At 45.3% G+C, this 16,907-nt stretch overlaps 1 protein-coding gene across 2 annotated transcripts in view; it reads left to right on the top strand.

Annotated features, from left to right (window-relative positions):
* Positions 1 to 16,907, top strand: part of RBL2 (RB transcriptional corepressor like 2) — a 722,629-nt gene that overhangs the window by 223,239 nt on the left and 482,483 nt on the right. For both annotated transcript variants that reach the window (XM_085638866.1, XM_085638867.1), the window contains exons 13-14: positions 6,548 to 6,712; positions 8,510 to 8,621. In XM_085638866.1, the coding sequence (XP_085494992.1) occupies positions 6,548 to 6,712; positions 8,510 to 8,621 (277 nt within the window). The remainder of the gene's footprint in view (positions 1 to 6,547; positions 6,713 to 8,509; positions 8,622 to 16,907) is intronic.

The raw sequence follows: 16,907 nt of genomic DNA, 5'->3' as shown, positions 1-16,907 counted from the left end.
GTTCCTTACTAGTAGTAGAAGGTCTGAGTGGGAGGCAAGAAATGTGGTCTTTAGCACGGGAGGCTGTATTTTGTAGCTTTACCTTTGAACTGATTTGTCCTCAATGGAATGGAAAGGTGGGGTAGGTGGTTGACAGCCAAAAGAAGACCGGTGTTTGGAAGAGGCAACTCACCCTCTGTTCAAGGTTTTCTGGAATTTATTTTGCTGTTTTAATCTGCCAGAGGTTTAGTATTGTAAGCAAAGTTCAAAGACCCCATCTACAGCATTCATCAATGTTAATTTGTTGAGCACACCATGACATCAACTTCAGTCTTGAAAAGGACCTACGACAAGACCCCAGCTAAAACTCACTAAGTTACTGTTCATAACATCATGCAGCAATGTGATGAAATATCATGTTCTAGTTAAAAAGATTGTAATACTAGGCAAGCTTTGCCCTAACAAATAGAGCCCTTTTGTCTTCAGAATTTAAATATTCAGATAGCCCACTACCCAGAAGGAGGGTCACTGAGGCATTGGTAATAGAAACAACCATGACTGAAGCATCCATCAGAAGCTATCTTTATGGATCTACCATATTAACAGAGTGGGAAGACCTGTTTTACAATGTATACACAGCATACACATAGTCATATGCAAATTACATAATTGTAATCATTGGTTTGCCGCTTAAGTTGCATACAGCCCTCCCAACTCCCCATCACTTAAACATTGAAGACTTTGGGCAACCAGACATGTCACACTGGTGAGGTGGGAGACTTTGGACCTGGGAATACATTTAAGATGGAGTCTTGTTACCCAATGCATTTCCTGATTCATTGTGGACTTCTGGGTAATATTCACACCACTGTATCCACACCTGTAGGCAAACCACAAAACAAAAACGTGGACAAAACCAGCTTGAAATGTTATGAGCCCAATACCAGATGGTTACATTAGGCACATCATGTAAATCTAAGAAAGAAACAAGCTGTAAGCTGATGGTTACAGAAAAACAGCATTTTTATTAATCTTAAGTATTTTTATGTCCATTAACTTAATTTTTAGCATTCCAGCAAGGCCATGTGAAATCTCACTCTTAAAGTTCTTTCTGTGTTTTTCAAAAGGGTCGATCTCAGGAATTCAGTGTGAAAGTTTATTCTAGCCTTCCCATCTTAGTCCTCTGTATGCAAACTAGCTAAGCTGAGATCTACTGTTTCAAGTTCTTGCCCCATGGTTCTCAGAACAGACCAGTAATGTTTTTTTCAGCTCATCAATACGTTGCACGTTGTCAATATGGATGCCTGACTGATTCTGTTCCTAGCTTGTTCCCAACCCCTTAGCCTGTAAGTCCCATCTGCTGGTTCCACTTCAGCCTTGTCACCTTTAATACTGTAATATTAATCTCTTCAACTTGGATGTTCTTTTTTTCACTGTTCTTGTCCAGTCATACTTTTTCATTACCATTGATTTAGTGCTTTAATAAACAATCAACAATATTGGTAGATTGTGCACTCCTTTTTGCAAATATGCTAATTCCGAACACTTTGATTAAACTAATTTGCGTGCCATGTGTGACAGATGTCTGCCTGACATGGCTTAATTTACATTTATTTCACAAGTCCCTGATTGCAACTTGCTCTCAAACGTGCACAGCGTAATGGGTTACTACATCAATTATGACCTGTTTTCACCCCAAATGATTACATTTAAAACTGTATTCATTTTCATACATATTTCATTATGTTTTCATCAAGAACATTTAATGCAATTCAGCACTAAACATATGTTTCAATATACAATAATTCAAAGCTAGATACACTGTTCAAAATGATTTTCAAAAGCTATAATGCAAGTATAACAACGAAAAAGAAGTAGCGCCCAATGCATTTCGGACTACCTGTCCCTTCGTCAGGGCCAAAACTCAAAATAACAGAAGAATAGCAAGCGTTTTTCCAAAATACTACCACCACCACCGATTTCTGTATCGATGACCACCGAAGAGGTTTAAAAACCAGGCAACAACTTCACTCTTCTGTCCCACAGCAATCTTAAGTCAAGTCACGTCCTTCGTTTTCCCAATCTAACTCCTCTGACCTCTCCTTACGACACACCGACCTCCTTCGCGGAAGAAATCAGCCACCAATCAAGACCTGATGATCACTCTGTTTCCTGAGTTTGAGACTATAATCTATCTTCCAGCATCTTAGGGCCACATTCCATTGGTTTGCTTTCTTAGAGAAACAGAATCTGAGGACAGTAAGGCACACCTAGTTGGCCCATTTCCTTGCTGGTCTTTACTCAGTGTCCCTAAACATTCTACAGTGCTAACCTTGCTTACTCACTGAGACTGTTAGGGACTATTTGCCAGGTCTTTTTAAATCATTTACTGTTTGTGCATGCAACATTTCTGTCTGAGGGCTATTACCAGTGTTAATTGCCCTTTCAATGAACACGTTATATGTAATGTTAATCCTATTTCTTTCTTTTTAGGGTTATCATTCCGCTTGACTCTTTATTGTGTTTGTCTTTAATATATATTCCATACCCCCATATATGCCTTCTTTCCTCAAAGGGTAAAGACATACACATTGGTGAATCTTTGCTCATGGGACAACATGTGGCTTAAAGGGGAATTATCAGATTAATATAACGGTTGCTCTCTCCTCCAGTACCACTTCAACACTTTTCTCAAGTTTGTCCTCTGTCCTCAGGAGAGAATTGCCTCAGAACAGTTGGGAGAACAGCAGCCCACACCAGCAAGGTGGCTGAAAATGTGAATCCTCAAAAGCTAGAAATGAGAGAAAGGGGGTTATTTTATTTGACAATCTTCAAAACCTACAGTATTGTAGTCTTCTCTCTGTGAATTGTTTTCCGTCGGTTTCTATCCATCTGGAGATGTGTTCCCTAGAACAAAAATACACTGGAGTCTGCCTCCTCACAGATAAGTGCTAGAGTACTGCATTTGCTTTTTTTACTGGTGGTAGCATGGTGGGTAAGGCAACCTTTAGCCACAGTCTTCTAAGTAAACAGTTGATTTGTTGAATTTTGTGAGCTGTAAGTATGCTAGGAAGATTGATGTACACCTGTGAAGCATTGATGATTGAGAGGTGTAATTCTTGCCTGCCATGTGGGAGGCCTGGGTACATTTCTCGGCGAATGCGAAACAAGGTTTCTTTCGAACCTACTATACGCCAGCATAGCGGCTTGCATCAATAATATAATTCCAGACTCTGTCCAGCTCACTAGAGGCACCACACAGGGCTATCCTTTGCTGCCCTGTTTGGTATAGCGTAGGAGTCTCATGGATGTACACTTGCATTGGGTGAGGTCTCACGGTTTTTCAGTATACAGAAGTACACTGGCATTTATATATTTTAAAGTGGTAATGTTATCCTCTTGTAAAGAAACATATACTGCATACGGGTACTTGCAGAACTCTTCTACAGGACTTAATGTGATTATAGGGTAAGGTCCAAGGCAGCAGAAACAAGTCACTCCAGGCGGCCCCATTAAAGTCAATGGGGAACAATCCAGTTACAAAGAGGCTGCAAGCAGGGACTGGGTGTCCGGTCCAGGTAAACCCACAGGTGGGCTCTGTCCTTGTGATGCTCCGGCAAGTAGACACCCCGCTGGTTCACTGGAACTCGGGCGGGTGGACCCAGCTGCAGTGGTGATTTCTCCGGTGGGGTCGCGCTATGGTAGGGACTCGCGGTTAAAAGGTGACCTGTGAAAACAGGCTGCAGGTGTGGACTGGTGGACCTGTCTGGCCAAACCTAAGGGGGGCTCAGCTCTGGAGGGTCTCAGGACCACCCTTGGTCCACTTCTTCTCAGACTTGGGTGCAGTGGTGCTTCCAGTTGTCGGGTCCCGGTGATCAGGTGGTTCTTGCGGTTCCTGCTTTTCTGCAGACATAGTCTACAGGTGGGGGACTGGGGAATCGGTCTAGCTAAACCCAAGGTGGGGGGAAGGGACTCAGCTCTTAAGGGTGTCTATGCCTCAGGGGCACTGTAAGTTGATGGTAACTGGGGCCAGGGGTCTTGTGTGCAGTGCTGTTTAGTCCAGCAGAGGCTCTCGTGTCAGTCCTTTGGTGCCTGTATACGTGCAGGGAAGCAGCTCCTCTGCTCCAAGGGAGATGTGGCTGGCTAGGTGAAGTTGTGGATCACTCTTCCACAGCTTTGGTAGGTGACACCGCTTTCTGGACGAGCTGGGTCAGCACAATTGTAGGGGGCAGCTAATAGGCTGGCAGGGTTGGCGCCAAGTCAGTCGCTGCTCCTCAGTTCTTGTATCGTGGGCTCTTCTTTGTCTTTCTTCTTTAGGCAGACAAATCAGAGCCCCCTAAATACTCAATTTAGGTGTTTTAAGGGGCGTGAAGGGTAATAGCCAATGGGCTATTCACCCCTGGGAATCACTACACCCCCTAGATGACCACTTTCTGAAGGGAGTAGGCATTACCCTGTCGCAGAGTACCTAATTTCACTACACCCTCTTTAGTACCCATGCCCTAGGTACCTGGGGTACCATTTACTAGGGACTTATAGGGGTGCTAAGCCAATTGCGAAACAATCAGACATCTGTGTTTTAAGGAAGGGGCACTGGAACTAAGGTCTGGTTAGCAGGGCTTAGTGCACTGTCTAATCAACATCTAGCAACTAAATAGGGGGCACACCTGGGGGTACAACTGCAACAAAAAAACTTTTTCCTACAACCAGGTAATCTGGTGACATTGCTAAATTATCCTCTCCTTTGAAGGAAAGAATTGATGAGGTATTTGAGAATCAAAATCTATAGACACGGTCATTATCAGACACTACCATGGCATTGTGCTTGAAAAACCTCGCTCAAATAGATAGATGAATCGGACTCTCATTGTCAATGGCTGGCAGAATAGCCATACTGAAAATAATATTTAGGCCCAAGTTTCTCTACATATTTCTGAATATCCTGATTCCATTGACATACGTTTTTAAAAACACTATGCACAGAATTCAACAGGCTGGTACCAGCAGGTAAACCGATTTGACTGAGATAGATTGACACTTTTACTAGTTAATGGGGGACTCACAGTGCCAGATCCAGGAAGGTACTATTTAGCTGTGCAGGCCTTTTTTGCCCGATATTGGTACAATGGCTGCTGCCATGGCTTGCTGGTGGTGGGGCGGTCGGGGAGGGGGGGGGTGGGTGCCGTTGGAAGGGGGGGTTGGATTTAGAAATAAATATAAAAAACTTACCTTGAGGCCAGGTCCCACATCTTCTGACACAGCGCTCAGCCGGGGCTGGAGGGGTGGGCATGTTCTCCATGCAGGCTGTAATGCAGCCTGCGTGGAGAAATGGGAAATTGCGCATTACTGGTTTGGGCGGCCCGTGAGGGCCGACCAAACAGTCATTGCGCACTTAGGAGTGGACAAACCACTTCTCCCCTGCTCCGAGGGCAGAGCAGCCCCGCTCACCCACCAGCCGCAAAGCAGCAGGACACGAAGCAAGTTATCATTTTATGTTTCTCATTGCTTGAAAGCAGTGGGGCGACACTCCTCCGCCATAGCCCCGAGGAGCCGCCCCTGTATTGGTGCCTTCCTTAGCCACCCCTGCCACCTATAGTAGCCGAACTATACGGTATAGAGATGGGTATCCTGAGCTCATGCCTGCTAAAAGCCTTTCAAGTACCCAAGGAATGGAATAAATTCAGTGGCTGCAACAAATAGAGCTTGGAAAGAGTTGGGCAGATTGACAGGCATACAGAAATTATACTAGCCATGTTCCACCCTGGTGGGCAACCCAACACTGCCCATGACATTGGAAAAAGCATTACACACTGACCAGAGATGATTTGGGACATCTTTATGAAAATGAGCTGTTTATTACATCGGCTTTTAATGACAATGAGCTCTTGATTACATTGGCCCAATTCAAGAACCAAGACCCCACTAACACATTGGATATATTCACATGTCATAGGATAACGAAGGGATGAAGTTACACTACAGAACATTCCCTCAGGAACTACTAGAGTTTACATGGCTTTTAAAGGTAGTTGGACTGGAGTTTAGCTGGTGGTAGGTGTTGCAGCTCTACACATTGTTTAATGATCCAAGGGTGATTGATAATATACTGGTGCCACAGCTATGGGAAATGAATCTAGGCAACCTCAAGTTAATGCTTAATAGCCCTACTACTGCCTCCAGACCATATATCTGCCATTGATGTTAAACGACCCATGCAAATATTTTATACATTTGGCTTGGGGATGCCAGTACATAAGTAAATTTTGGTTATACACAATAGACTTGATATTCCACATAGTGAACTCACTATGCCTAAACCCCCAAATATAGACTCAATGGGCTATCTAACCCAAAAAGGTACAGCAGCTGGTGGCAATCCTACTGTTACTAGCCAAAAGATAAATATGCTTTCAGGGGTTGAAAGGCAGCTATTTATGTTCAACAATATCAATATAAGGAGCTGAATGTCATGTATAAAATTGTACAAATACAAATAAAGTTTAGTGAACACCTATTGTACATTCTTGCACAATACTCTGTGTTACAATCTGTTTTGTCTTTTGAGCAGGTGATAGAAATTGTCATTAGGGCAGAGGATGGCCTCTGCAGAGAGGTTGTGAAGCACTTAAATAAAATTGAAGAGCAGATCTTGGAGAGCATGGCCTGGAAATCAGAGTCTCCTTTGTGGGATAAAATTCGAGAAAATGAAAACCGGATCCCTACTTGTGAGGAGGTAGGTTTCATTTTACAAAAATGTTTGGAGATATAAAAATCTGTTGTGTAGCTGTTTAGCAGTTAGGATTACTTTGGTAAAGCTTGCCCAATTGACTGAAGTGGCTGACAGTATTAATTATGTTGTTTAAAGCATTTTTTAAATACACACATTTCTATATCTGTACAGTAAATTATAAAGAAACCGACAATGATTAGGAAGATTCTTGACTGAGCTCCTGATACCTGTAGTCATTTTTCTTCTACTATTGACTTGTCCTCCTTTCAACCAGGAAATATTTGTGACACAAAGAATACCCATTATGTCCTAGTAAATGTGTTATGGGGGATCTAAAAAATGCCCTACACAGTGGTGTCTCTCTAGTTTTTACAGCTCTCTTAAGAAGAGTTAGCTAAACCAATAACTTATACAAAAACAGGCAAGCACAAGTTAGTCATATGCACGATATTGTACAGAGGTCCTTTTCAAACTCAAATTCTCTTTATACTGCACAAATATGTCGCAGTGATAGTATTAATCTAAAGAGGTACTGAGTCCTTTGTGGTTGTGGTTAGAGAATCATTTACTGCTGATGCTTTTTCAATATAAAAAAACTGCCAGTTATTTCAGGATTGCTATAATGAGGAAAATAGAGATTGTGGTTTATAGGATTAGGTCAGCAGTTGTTCATTTGAATGTTACTGGTTAAGGTAAATAGAATATGTTCTCATTTTTAGTGGAGCTGTAAGGTTTGCTTTTAAGTCATATGGTCCTTATCAGCCAGTCACTGAAGGGCATCAGAGTGCTGTACAGGGATTTTATCTTAATATGCAGTCAATAAATAAACGTTGGATCTGATAATGTTTGATGAAGTCATGTCACTCCTATGCCAGAAGCATAAATTCTTACATCGTACCTGAGGCTACCACCATTGCTTCAGGAACCCAGCCTTTAAAGTGTGGATAAAGCTGTCAAATGCAAGTTCCTAATCTTTCACTGTATTACCACTCAAGTAACTGTTAGTCCACTAGGTCCTGAATGAAGTATTTTAAGAGATTTATAGAGCTCAATGGCTGCACCTTTTATAGTGCTAAAAAATACCTGACTACTTCTGGAATGTGCAAATTGCAATGTAGTCAATAACCTATTTCTGCAGGATTGAGGTAAATCTATACCAAGGATGTTTTTCTCATCGTGTTATAGGTTATTGCACTTGTTTATGGAACATATACTTGTTCATACTCAGAGGACTGCAGAATGAGTATGCTTTCCCAATAAGCAATACTTGTAAAATCCATATGGTACCCTTATGTTACCATACTTGAAACTCATTTAGCAGAGCATTTGAAGTAAATGATGAACAGTGACTGACATGTTGAAAGCAACAAATGCCAGAGCTGCTTATAAATAAAAAACAACAGATTTCTGTTTAGCTGTGCATTGTCTGTTTTTATGTGTTAATTAAGGCTCTTCCTTTCACCTGACTTAGTTCCTAACAGGGTAAATCTAAACCCGATGAAAGGAATTTACAAAAAGTGCTACTTTGCGATAGTCAAGTGGCAGGGAATTTCTCCCCTAAAGGAAACTAGATAGTATAAGTGGGTCTTAAGAAGTACCCCATTTTCAGCTAAACTAAGAGCAGCCTCCCTAATTTGCTTATGTAATCTGTTTAATGTCTACCTCCTGCTTAGAAGGGAAGAGTTTGGGTTCTTTAATAATCAAACAAAAAACAGTGCACGTTTAAATCACTGAAAATGTCACTAAGTTGTAATTATTAACATTAACAATACAATGATAGCATTGATGACTGTGCCCTAGGTGATGCCACCGCAATACTTTGAGGAACCCAGTGGAAACAGTGTTGCAGATTCACCGTTGACTCCAAGGAGAGTAAATGAAATTCGAGCTGAGAATGGAGGCGTTGGAAGAGGTAAGTTATCCACTGAACTGGAATTGTTTTTGTAGAATACACACTTCCATTGTACTATAGAGAATCAGCAAAAGGTGCCTGCTTGGTCTGGTAAAGATTTTAAGAGTAGTACCTCTCCAGCCCTGCCATGGGCCACCAGCTGTGATTTCACATGCTGGACAAGACATTAGTGGCGTGCAATAGTCACTTACCTGTGTGATTACATCAGTTTCTATTTTTCCATACATTATCAACATACACAGTAGCTCTTCTAATTCTTCTCTAACAAAACTCTTCTCAGCTTCACCAGTGAATAGGTCAAATTACTCCTTGGATTGTTTCAGGGTTCAAGCTAATTTCATAAGTACCACAAGCAGATGTCTCTATCAGATCCTCACATTATCTGCCTGTGCCTCTTGGATTCGACCATGGCCTTTGATTTGTATCCCTGATCCACTCTATATCCACCAGAGAGCAGAATGCAAGTTATTCTTGGCCAAGGCCTAGCAGGACATGTCAGAGATTACCTCCTACATTTAAGTATTCTGCTTTCCTACAAAAGAACATCATAAGAAGAGGAAATCCTTTTCTTACTTGAGGAAACCATCCTTTGATCCGATTCCGAAGCTGCTGAGGATTCATCTAGAATTCCCAACTGAGTCTATTGACTGTTTGAAGGTTAAGTCCTTCCATCTGGTTATGTTAATCATCATTAGGACAGATATGGTATCCTCTGGGCTACTCCATAAGGGCCAGCCTTATCCTTTGGCCTTGGCAACTCCAGTAATTCAGACACCTCCACAGGCTCTGACCCTGTTGTCTAAGAACACGTTGTTGACTGGAGCACCATCTGCTTCCTACCCTGTGCCATCCTCGATGTTGCCCTTGGAGCCTGGCCCAGTAACACATTTGGAGCATTTACTGGCAACGTCCTTAAAGCTGGATAAATGTATCCTGTTCATACAAGAGAAGGTACAAGTTTGCCATGAAAACAGTGCCTTCATAGGCATCATGGTGAGATGGAGGCATTTGATTCAGACACCTTAGACATGTTTGATAAGGATTATTGCTGCAGGTAAGATGCTGAATCGGGGGCCGACAGTCTACTACTTCTTCTTTCTTAATCTGAGGCAGGATACCTCTTCAGAACACAACATCTCTTACCCATCTGGTACTCCAGTAGAGGAATAGAGGAAGTGTATCATCCTTTACCACAATGGTAGTAAAGCTGCAGAAACTTTGGAATTTACTTTTCTCGACAGATTGCCAAAGTCCAGTAGTTTTGATGGAAAGTTTGCACTCTACTTCTTCAGTTGAAGATCCCTGCGCCCATTTAACAAGGTTCTATTGTAATCTGACTTGGCTTCCTGGAAGAAGCCCATTAGATCTCAGTAGAAAACAGACAATTGCCTGATGCCATAGGCATGCTTTGGGTATTCCAAGAGTTTTTCCCTCACACCTGTCGCCGTAGAAGTTGATGGGTTGAAGCTTCACCATCCAAGCAGAACCTAAACACCTTCCCTAGAGGCTTTCTAGGTTGAGAGTCTGTGAGAAAGTGCCCTCTTTCTGCATGGTTGCCCCCACTTTTTGCTGAATTGCTGATGTGCTTTGACTGAGTGTGCCCTGGGCTTCTGCTAATCAGGTACCCAGGGCCTATGTTCTTTCCCTAAAACTGCATTGAAGCCTAAACCAAATTGGCATCTCTGGCCACAGGTCAGCACCTGGTAAATGGTACCACAGGTACCCAGGGCACTGTGACCAGAGAAGGCCTTTAAGGGCTGCAGCACTTATTGTGCCACCCTTAGAAGTCCTGTACCATTACACTCAAACACTGCCCTTTCAGGCTGGGTGTTTTGGTGCAGAACAAAGTGAAGAGTCGACATGGCACACATCCCTGTTTGCCATGCATACAACCCACTGCCTTGGCATAGATCAGTCACCCCTCTAGCTGGGTGCACTATACCAGTGGTGAGGGTACAGGTGTATGAGCCCTGTACCCCTACAGTGTCTAAGTCCATTGTTAGACATTTTAAGTGCAGTGCTGCCATTAAGAGTACATGGTGCTGGGAGTTTGCCATGACGAACTCCACAGCACCATAATGGCTACACTAAAAATTGAGAAGTTTGGTATCAAACTCCTGAGCACATTAAACTGATACTGATGCCAGTGTGGGATTTAATGAAATATGCACACAGAGGGCATCTTAGAGATGCCTCCTAAAAACTAACCTACCACTAGTGTCCAGGCTGAGTGGCTGCTTTCAGCTGCCACCACCAGACATGTTTCTGGACCCCTGGGTTGAGAGCCTGCTGCTCTCTGGGGCCTGAAACAATGCACATCCTGGGACAAGGTGCTAAGCCTCCTCCCCCAGGATGGTCAGGGATTTCCGAAGGGGAAGCTTCAAAGGCTTGCCGCCTGTGTGAGCTTCCCCAGCCACTTGCTGCTTTCAGCAACTGGTCCCCACTGATTCTGGCCCCCATTTAGGGCGAAAGAACTGGCGGGGAAAAAAAAGTGAGGAAGAGAGGTGTGCCCACTTCTGCCAACTCCACCCCTCAGGTGGGTGAGGCGAGGTGAAGCACAACTCTCAGTCCCTGCCATCTTGTGGATGGGGGGACTCAGCCAACCAAGAAAAGGCTTATGCCCCCTCCCACTAGAGGGTGACATAATAGGGGGTGTACCCACCCCATGGAAGGGACTCTTTGTCCCTATCTTTTACCTACCTGTAATGCCCCTAAATCTAGTATTTAGTGGCACCCCTGAGCCTTGCTTCCTCAGACAAGAGGAAGAAGGACCGAAGAGCCGTGCAGCAGCTAACAAGAGGAATACACCCACTGACTTGGCCCCAGCCCTACCGGCCTGTCTCCACCTCGAACCTGCTCCTGCGAAACCCTGGTGTGTCCTGCAGTCAGCAGCCTCGAAAACCCTGGAGGACCTGCCTGCTTTCAACCATCAAAGATTGTGTCTACCATGCCCATGGATTTGCTCATCTGCAACCTCTTGTTCCGACCGGACACCGCGGATCCGTCCCACTCTGCACCCGCCGTCGACGGCCCGAGTGGGCAAACACCACGAGGAGGTCCCCCTGGCGATCCTAACCCGAGATCCGGCGACCCCTGACCTGCCTCAAGCCGACGCCTGCAGCCTAAATCCGGAAAGTCCCCACGACCAGGAGCTTTTAAGAAGATCCGACCCCAAAAGGCACCCCTGCACCCGACGCCCCACGGCCTTGGGTGGCCAAACCGACAGTGCCTAACCAACCCCCAACTTCCCTCTCGGAAGTGGTGGTCGCACCCAGAAGACCTTCGTCCCCAAGCCTGCAGTGCCTTTGCAAACAGGGCGCCTGACGTCGAAACAGCACCCTGCACTCAGCCGCCCTAGCGCCGCTGAGGGTGCACCTTTGTTGTGGAAGCAAAGCTCCTGGACTTTATCTCAGGGCAAATGGGGAAACAAAGTGGCCTGCTCGCCAGCATCCACAAACCGGAGGCCCTCTATGCCACATTGGATAACATTGGGCCTCAGCACTCTGCACCCGGCCTCCCTAGTGCAACTGAGGGTGTAACAAGAGTGCATCCTTGACTCTGGGGGGACTCCTGAGTCTTCCCCCAGAACCTCAACTCCCACTACCAGATACTTAACTCAGAACCGATAACACTGTTTTCCTCTATAGGATAACATTGACTGTTTTTCTTGGAAAAGTTTCTAAGTGTGGAGTTTGAAAACCTAAAGAAATTCTTTAAAATTGTACTATGTAACCAAAACAATTTTACTTAACTGTTTACAGGAAATGTCCCAGAGCAGTATCCAGGTATACTACTCTGAGTAAGAAAAGTAATCTAAAAAGTAATTTACCTGGTATTTTACTGAAAAGCCTATTACAGTCTATGTACTGTATTTACAAAGTATTGTATTTCTCTGCAATCATACTGCAAGTCAAAACAAAGTGCATATACAATTACAATTCAAGCTGTTTACAAACTGCATTACTACTGTAAAGTATTTATTGCTTACCTGTGCCAGGCTTGCTTGGTTCTAGAAAAATAAAATAACTGAAAAACTTTTTATACAAAAACAATTTGTCTGAGTGTGTACAACAAATGCTTAACACTGTCCTCTGATACTGTCTTACTGCTCGATCACACTACCACAAATAGAGAGTGAGATGCTATTTAACTTTACCTCTGTCTACCTATGGGGGTTTCACTGGACTCTGTGTACACTATACCTCACTTTGGTATAGTATATACAGAGCCAGCTTCCTACAGATTCAAAATGGCAATTGTCCATGATGTTAAAAGTGGCCCCCGCATACCCCAGTCCACCCAATTGAAGGCATTCTCCGCGTCAAGGGAAAACAAAACCGTCTCCCTATGACACATCCATGCTAGTTTTATGATATGGAGGGCACGTTAAGCTCAATCGCTTGTGGATCGGGACAGGACATAACCAGAGTGATCAGCGTGGAATAGGGTGGGAAGGTACTCCTTGAGGCTGGTTACTAGAATTTTGGCAGTTAGTTTCATATTAATATTAAACAAGGATGTGGGGAAATAAGACTGGTACAGGGATTAGTCCTGATCTGGTTTGGCTATTAATGTTATGGTGGCTTCTGCCATAGCGAGTAGGCCACAGTCCTGGGCCAACCTATTGTGGACCTCAGCTAGTAGAGAGCCTATCTGCAGAGCTCAGTATGTATAGAAGGCAGCAGTAAAGCCATCTGGCCTAAGTGCCTTGTCCGTCTTCAGATGTTTAATGGACGACATAACCTCCGGCACCGGGATGGGCTTATCCAGCACCTCTCTCGCCACGTGAGGGATTAGGGGAGGGTGAGCGAAATAAGCACACTGGGCTTCCGAATCTGGGTAATCCACTGCATAAAGGGTGAACACCTCCGTCTTCTCTGTGGTGCAGAGGACACTGCCCGCATTCTAGATCTCTCTGCGCCACAGGTCTGTAGTTTACTCACTAGGAACAAACCTGCCTCGTTACGCCTTCATAGAACCTGGTCCCCGAACGGGCCAGGATATAGTTGGCTTTGTCATACTCTAGGGTGCGATGTTGGCCGCGGAGAGCTGTAAGCCTCCTCCAAAGTTTCTTGGAGTGGCGGGATTTATCGTCGCACTCCACCTGGTTAATATCTTCACTGAGCAGGAGTAGTTCGACCTCTCTCATCCATTTGAGGTAGCTCGCTTCTTTAATGAAGACGCCCCGAATCACTGCCTTCAGGGTATCCCATACCGTCAAGGACACAATGCTCCTCTATGATTCAATTGGAGGTATTCCTTTATGTCCATTGCTATTTCATGTCGTACCACAAGATCTCTTAAGAGGGTATCATTCAATATGCAAGATCGCTCCTGGCATGCTGAGTAAGCCTGCCCTGGGCCTTGATCTGAGATAGTCATTTGCACTTAGGAAACATCCACCACCCGGCCAGCAACTTTTGATCTAGCAGGATTTAGTCAATCCTAGCATAAGTATTTTGCACTACCAAGAAGTGAGAGTAGTCAGTCACTAACGGATGGCGATAACGCCATGCTTCGATCAGTCCCAGCTTCTCCAGGACGGCCCTTTCCACTGCAGACATAGCCATGTCCCTCCCACCCTTTGCTGGGACTTATCCAGTGTAGTATTCGTAATGCAATTAAAGCCCTCCCCAATAATGATGGGATGATTAGTCACCCTGCAAAACGTCTACACAATGGGGATCAAGAAGGCCTCCTGGCCCACATTTGGCCAGTATATACAGCTGATTGTGAGGGTGTGCCCTCCACCAGGAGCAATCTTCCTTGTGCGTCTGACTGAAGTTGACGCTCATTGAACTTGGCCACGTCCCCAAATAAAATGGCCACCCCCACTGTCTCAGTGGGTGCTGAGGCATGATACTGAAGTGGGAAAGACGTGGCGCGGAGCCTATGGTGGTAACATTTTTGTAGGTGTCTCCTGTGCTTGTCAGATAAGTACCCCCGGACTCTCAGCTCACCTAGGATGCTAAGCTGTTTTGTTGGATTGTTAAGGCCCCTAACATTGTAAGTGAGCACCCTCAGTGTCCCCTGCATATGTGTTTGGGTGTGTTAGGAAGTGACTTCTGATGTGGGACCCGCCCTGCGGGATGTGAGCTAGTCCACTCTTGCGGGTGCTTAGAGTTAGGTGGTGTCGTCCCCTTGATCGTAACCAAACCAACTCATAAATCTACAACCATTAAGCCTAATATAAAACATGAAACAGAAAAGGTAAAAAGGAAAATAGACCCTACATAGGGTGAATTGCTATATAGGTGCCCTGTAGGGAAATGGCGATTATATGAGAGAAGAGGGGTCAGTGGCCCTTTGAGAGAGTCCCGTCAGACCCTCCTGGCTCCTACTCAGTCCCCCCAAAAAAGACATAAGTAAAGAACAGCCAGCAGTGGTTATCAGAGTCATTGTGATGCGATCCTCAGTACTCCCCGGTAGCTTGTCTCGCATGTGAAAAGAGTGGCCACATCGATATTTAATTCCATTAGACATCAAGAAGTTGGTGATGGACTTGAACGACCTCGCTTGGCGAGCGTGCCTGAAGACAGATCCTGAAACAGCATCAGTGAGGCGCCATTACAGGAGAATTGTTCCCTCCCCCCTCCCCTCTGTCTTCACCATAAGGTCCTCTTCATCCTCAAAGAAATGTAACCGGGTCAGGATATCTGGGGGCAGGCCCATCAACCTGAAGTCACCGGTGTGTTCTGTCAAGATGGATGTGTGAATCGGCCGAGTCCTCCAATATTGCTTCAAACAGATGCTGGACATAAGTAGGTAGGTCTACTGCTCTCACTTCCACAGGAACCCCCTGGATACGAATGTTGTTCCTACGGGTTCTATTTTCCAAATTCTCGCACTTGTCTTGTAGCTGCATGTGTTGTTCGAGAAAGAGCACCCGTTTGTCGCAGCTTTTCCCAGTCGTCTATCTGCTCATGCAAACCCTTCTCCACCTCCTCCACTCCATCACCCAAATCAGAGACCTCTCTGGGTACCTCATGGAGATCGCTTTGAATGTCCGATTTAAGCGTGAGGATCTCGTCCTTCATGTTCTGAAACGCTGCAAGCAGGAACTCCTTTGTGACTCCTGAGTCTACCAAGGTGGGATCACCAGCGTCGTCTCGTACTGGGACCCCGCACCCTGAGGCGAGTCTGTAGTGTGGCGACTTGTCATGGCCTGCTGCAGCATGGCATTAATGGAGCTCTCCTTGGTTCCTCTGCCCCCATCATGGCTCTTCCCCGGAGGCAGGCACTAGTTATGCGCTGGTGGGCCCCACCTGAGCACTCCGCGTTACAGTCCACAGGGATACAGGTCTAGTAGGCACCAATGTCCTGTGTGAGAGCCGCTTTTTGGGTCACCGTGGATTACCAACGTGAGGGCTCCACTGCCAGAAGTGGATGTATAATCAGGGTAGTGAAGCCACCATCGAGCATATGCTGCACCCATCCCCCTCCCCCAGCCTCCACGGGGGGACCACAGCGTTACCTGCGCCTCAGATCCTGTCCCTGGCTGCACACCCAACAATCTGTCTGCCCTCTGTGGAGCTGGGTGCCAGGGCTGGTTGCGGGGTCGGAGTACAGCCGGCAGGGATATGCCGCCTGGTCGTCCGTCCTCACGCAGCGATGCTGGTCAATTCATGTCCCAGCCGGCAGGCTCTATTGAGAAAAAAAGGCCCAACAGGGCCTCAGCAGGTTGTCAGTGAGGTGGGGGGGGGGGGGGGGCTACACTATCCCATGATCATCCTGCCTCTCTGCTGAACTGTCTGGCACTGTGGGGTGAAGCTGTGGGGGGCATGGTGGGGGTGGGGGGGACGGGTGGTAGTTGCGCTCCCCGACTGGAGCTCCTGGATCAGGCATTCACCATGTTTGGCACCTAGCCATGCACTCTCTATGCTTTTTTTGCAATTGATTACATTTTAACTGCGTGCAATATCAACAATTGAGAAAACAGCCAAGATTGTTGCTAACTCATCAGACAAATTATTGCCATTTTGCTAAAGCATATTTGTAGGAGGCTGGCTTAGTATATGGTGCACACTAATTTAAGTGAAGCACCTTGCACTAATCCAGGCAGCCCTTATGGTGATTTTAGTGGTCTTAGACAACCATAGAAAGCTCTTGAAGTGGTAGCTGTGGAGAGCATCCTTCAGGCCTATCCAGAACGAGTGTTAAGCAGCTTGTTTTACCAGATCTAATCATATAGTGTAGGTGAAACGAAATAGAACCACTCAGTGTATATATAAAAATATGTCTATTTATTACACAACACTTACTAACACACCCGGATATATGAACACA

The sequence above is a fragment of the Triturus cristatus genome, chromosome 12 (genome assembly GCF_964204655.1).
Source record: "Triturus cristatus chromosome 12, aTriCri1.1, whole genome shotgun sequence".
Lineage (NCBI taxonomy): Eukaryota > Metazoa > Chordata > Amphibia > Caudata > Salamandridae > Triturus > Triturus cristatus.
Note: the sequence above shows the minus strand (reverse complement) of the source record. Positions and strands in the feature narration are given on the sequence as shown.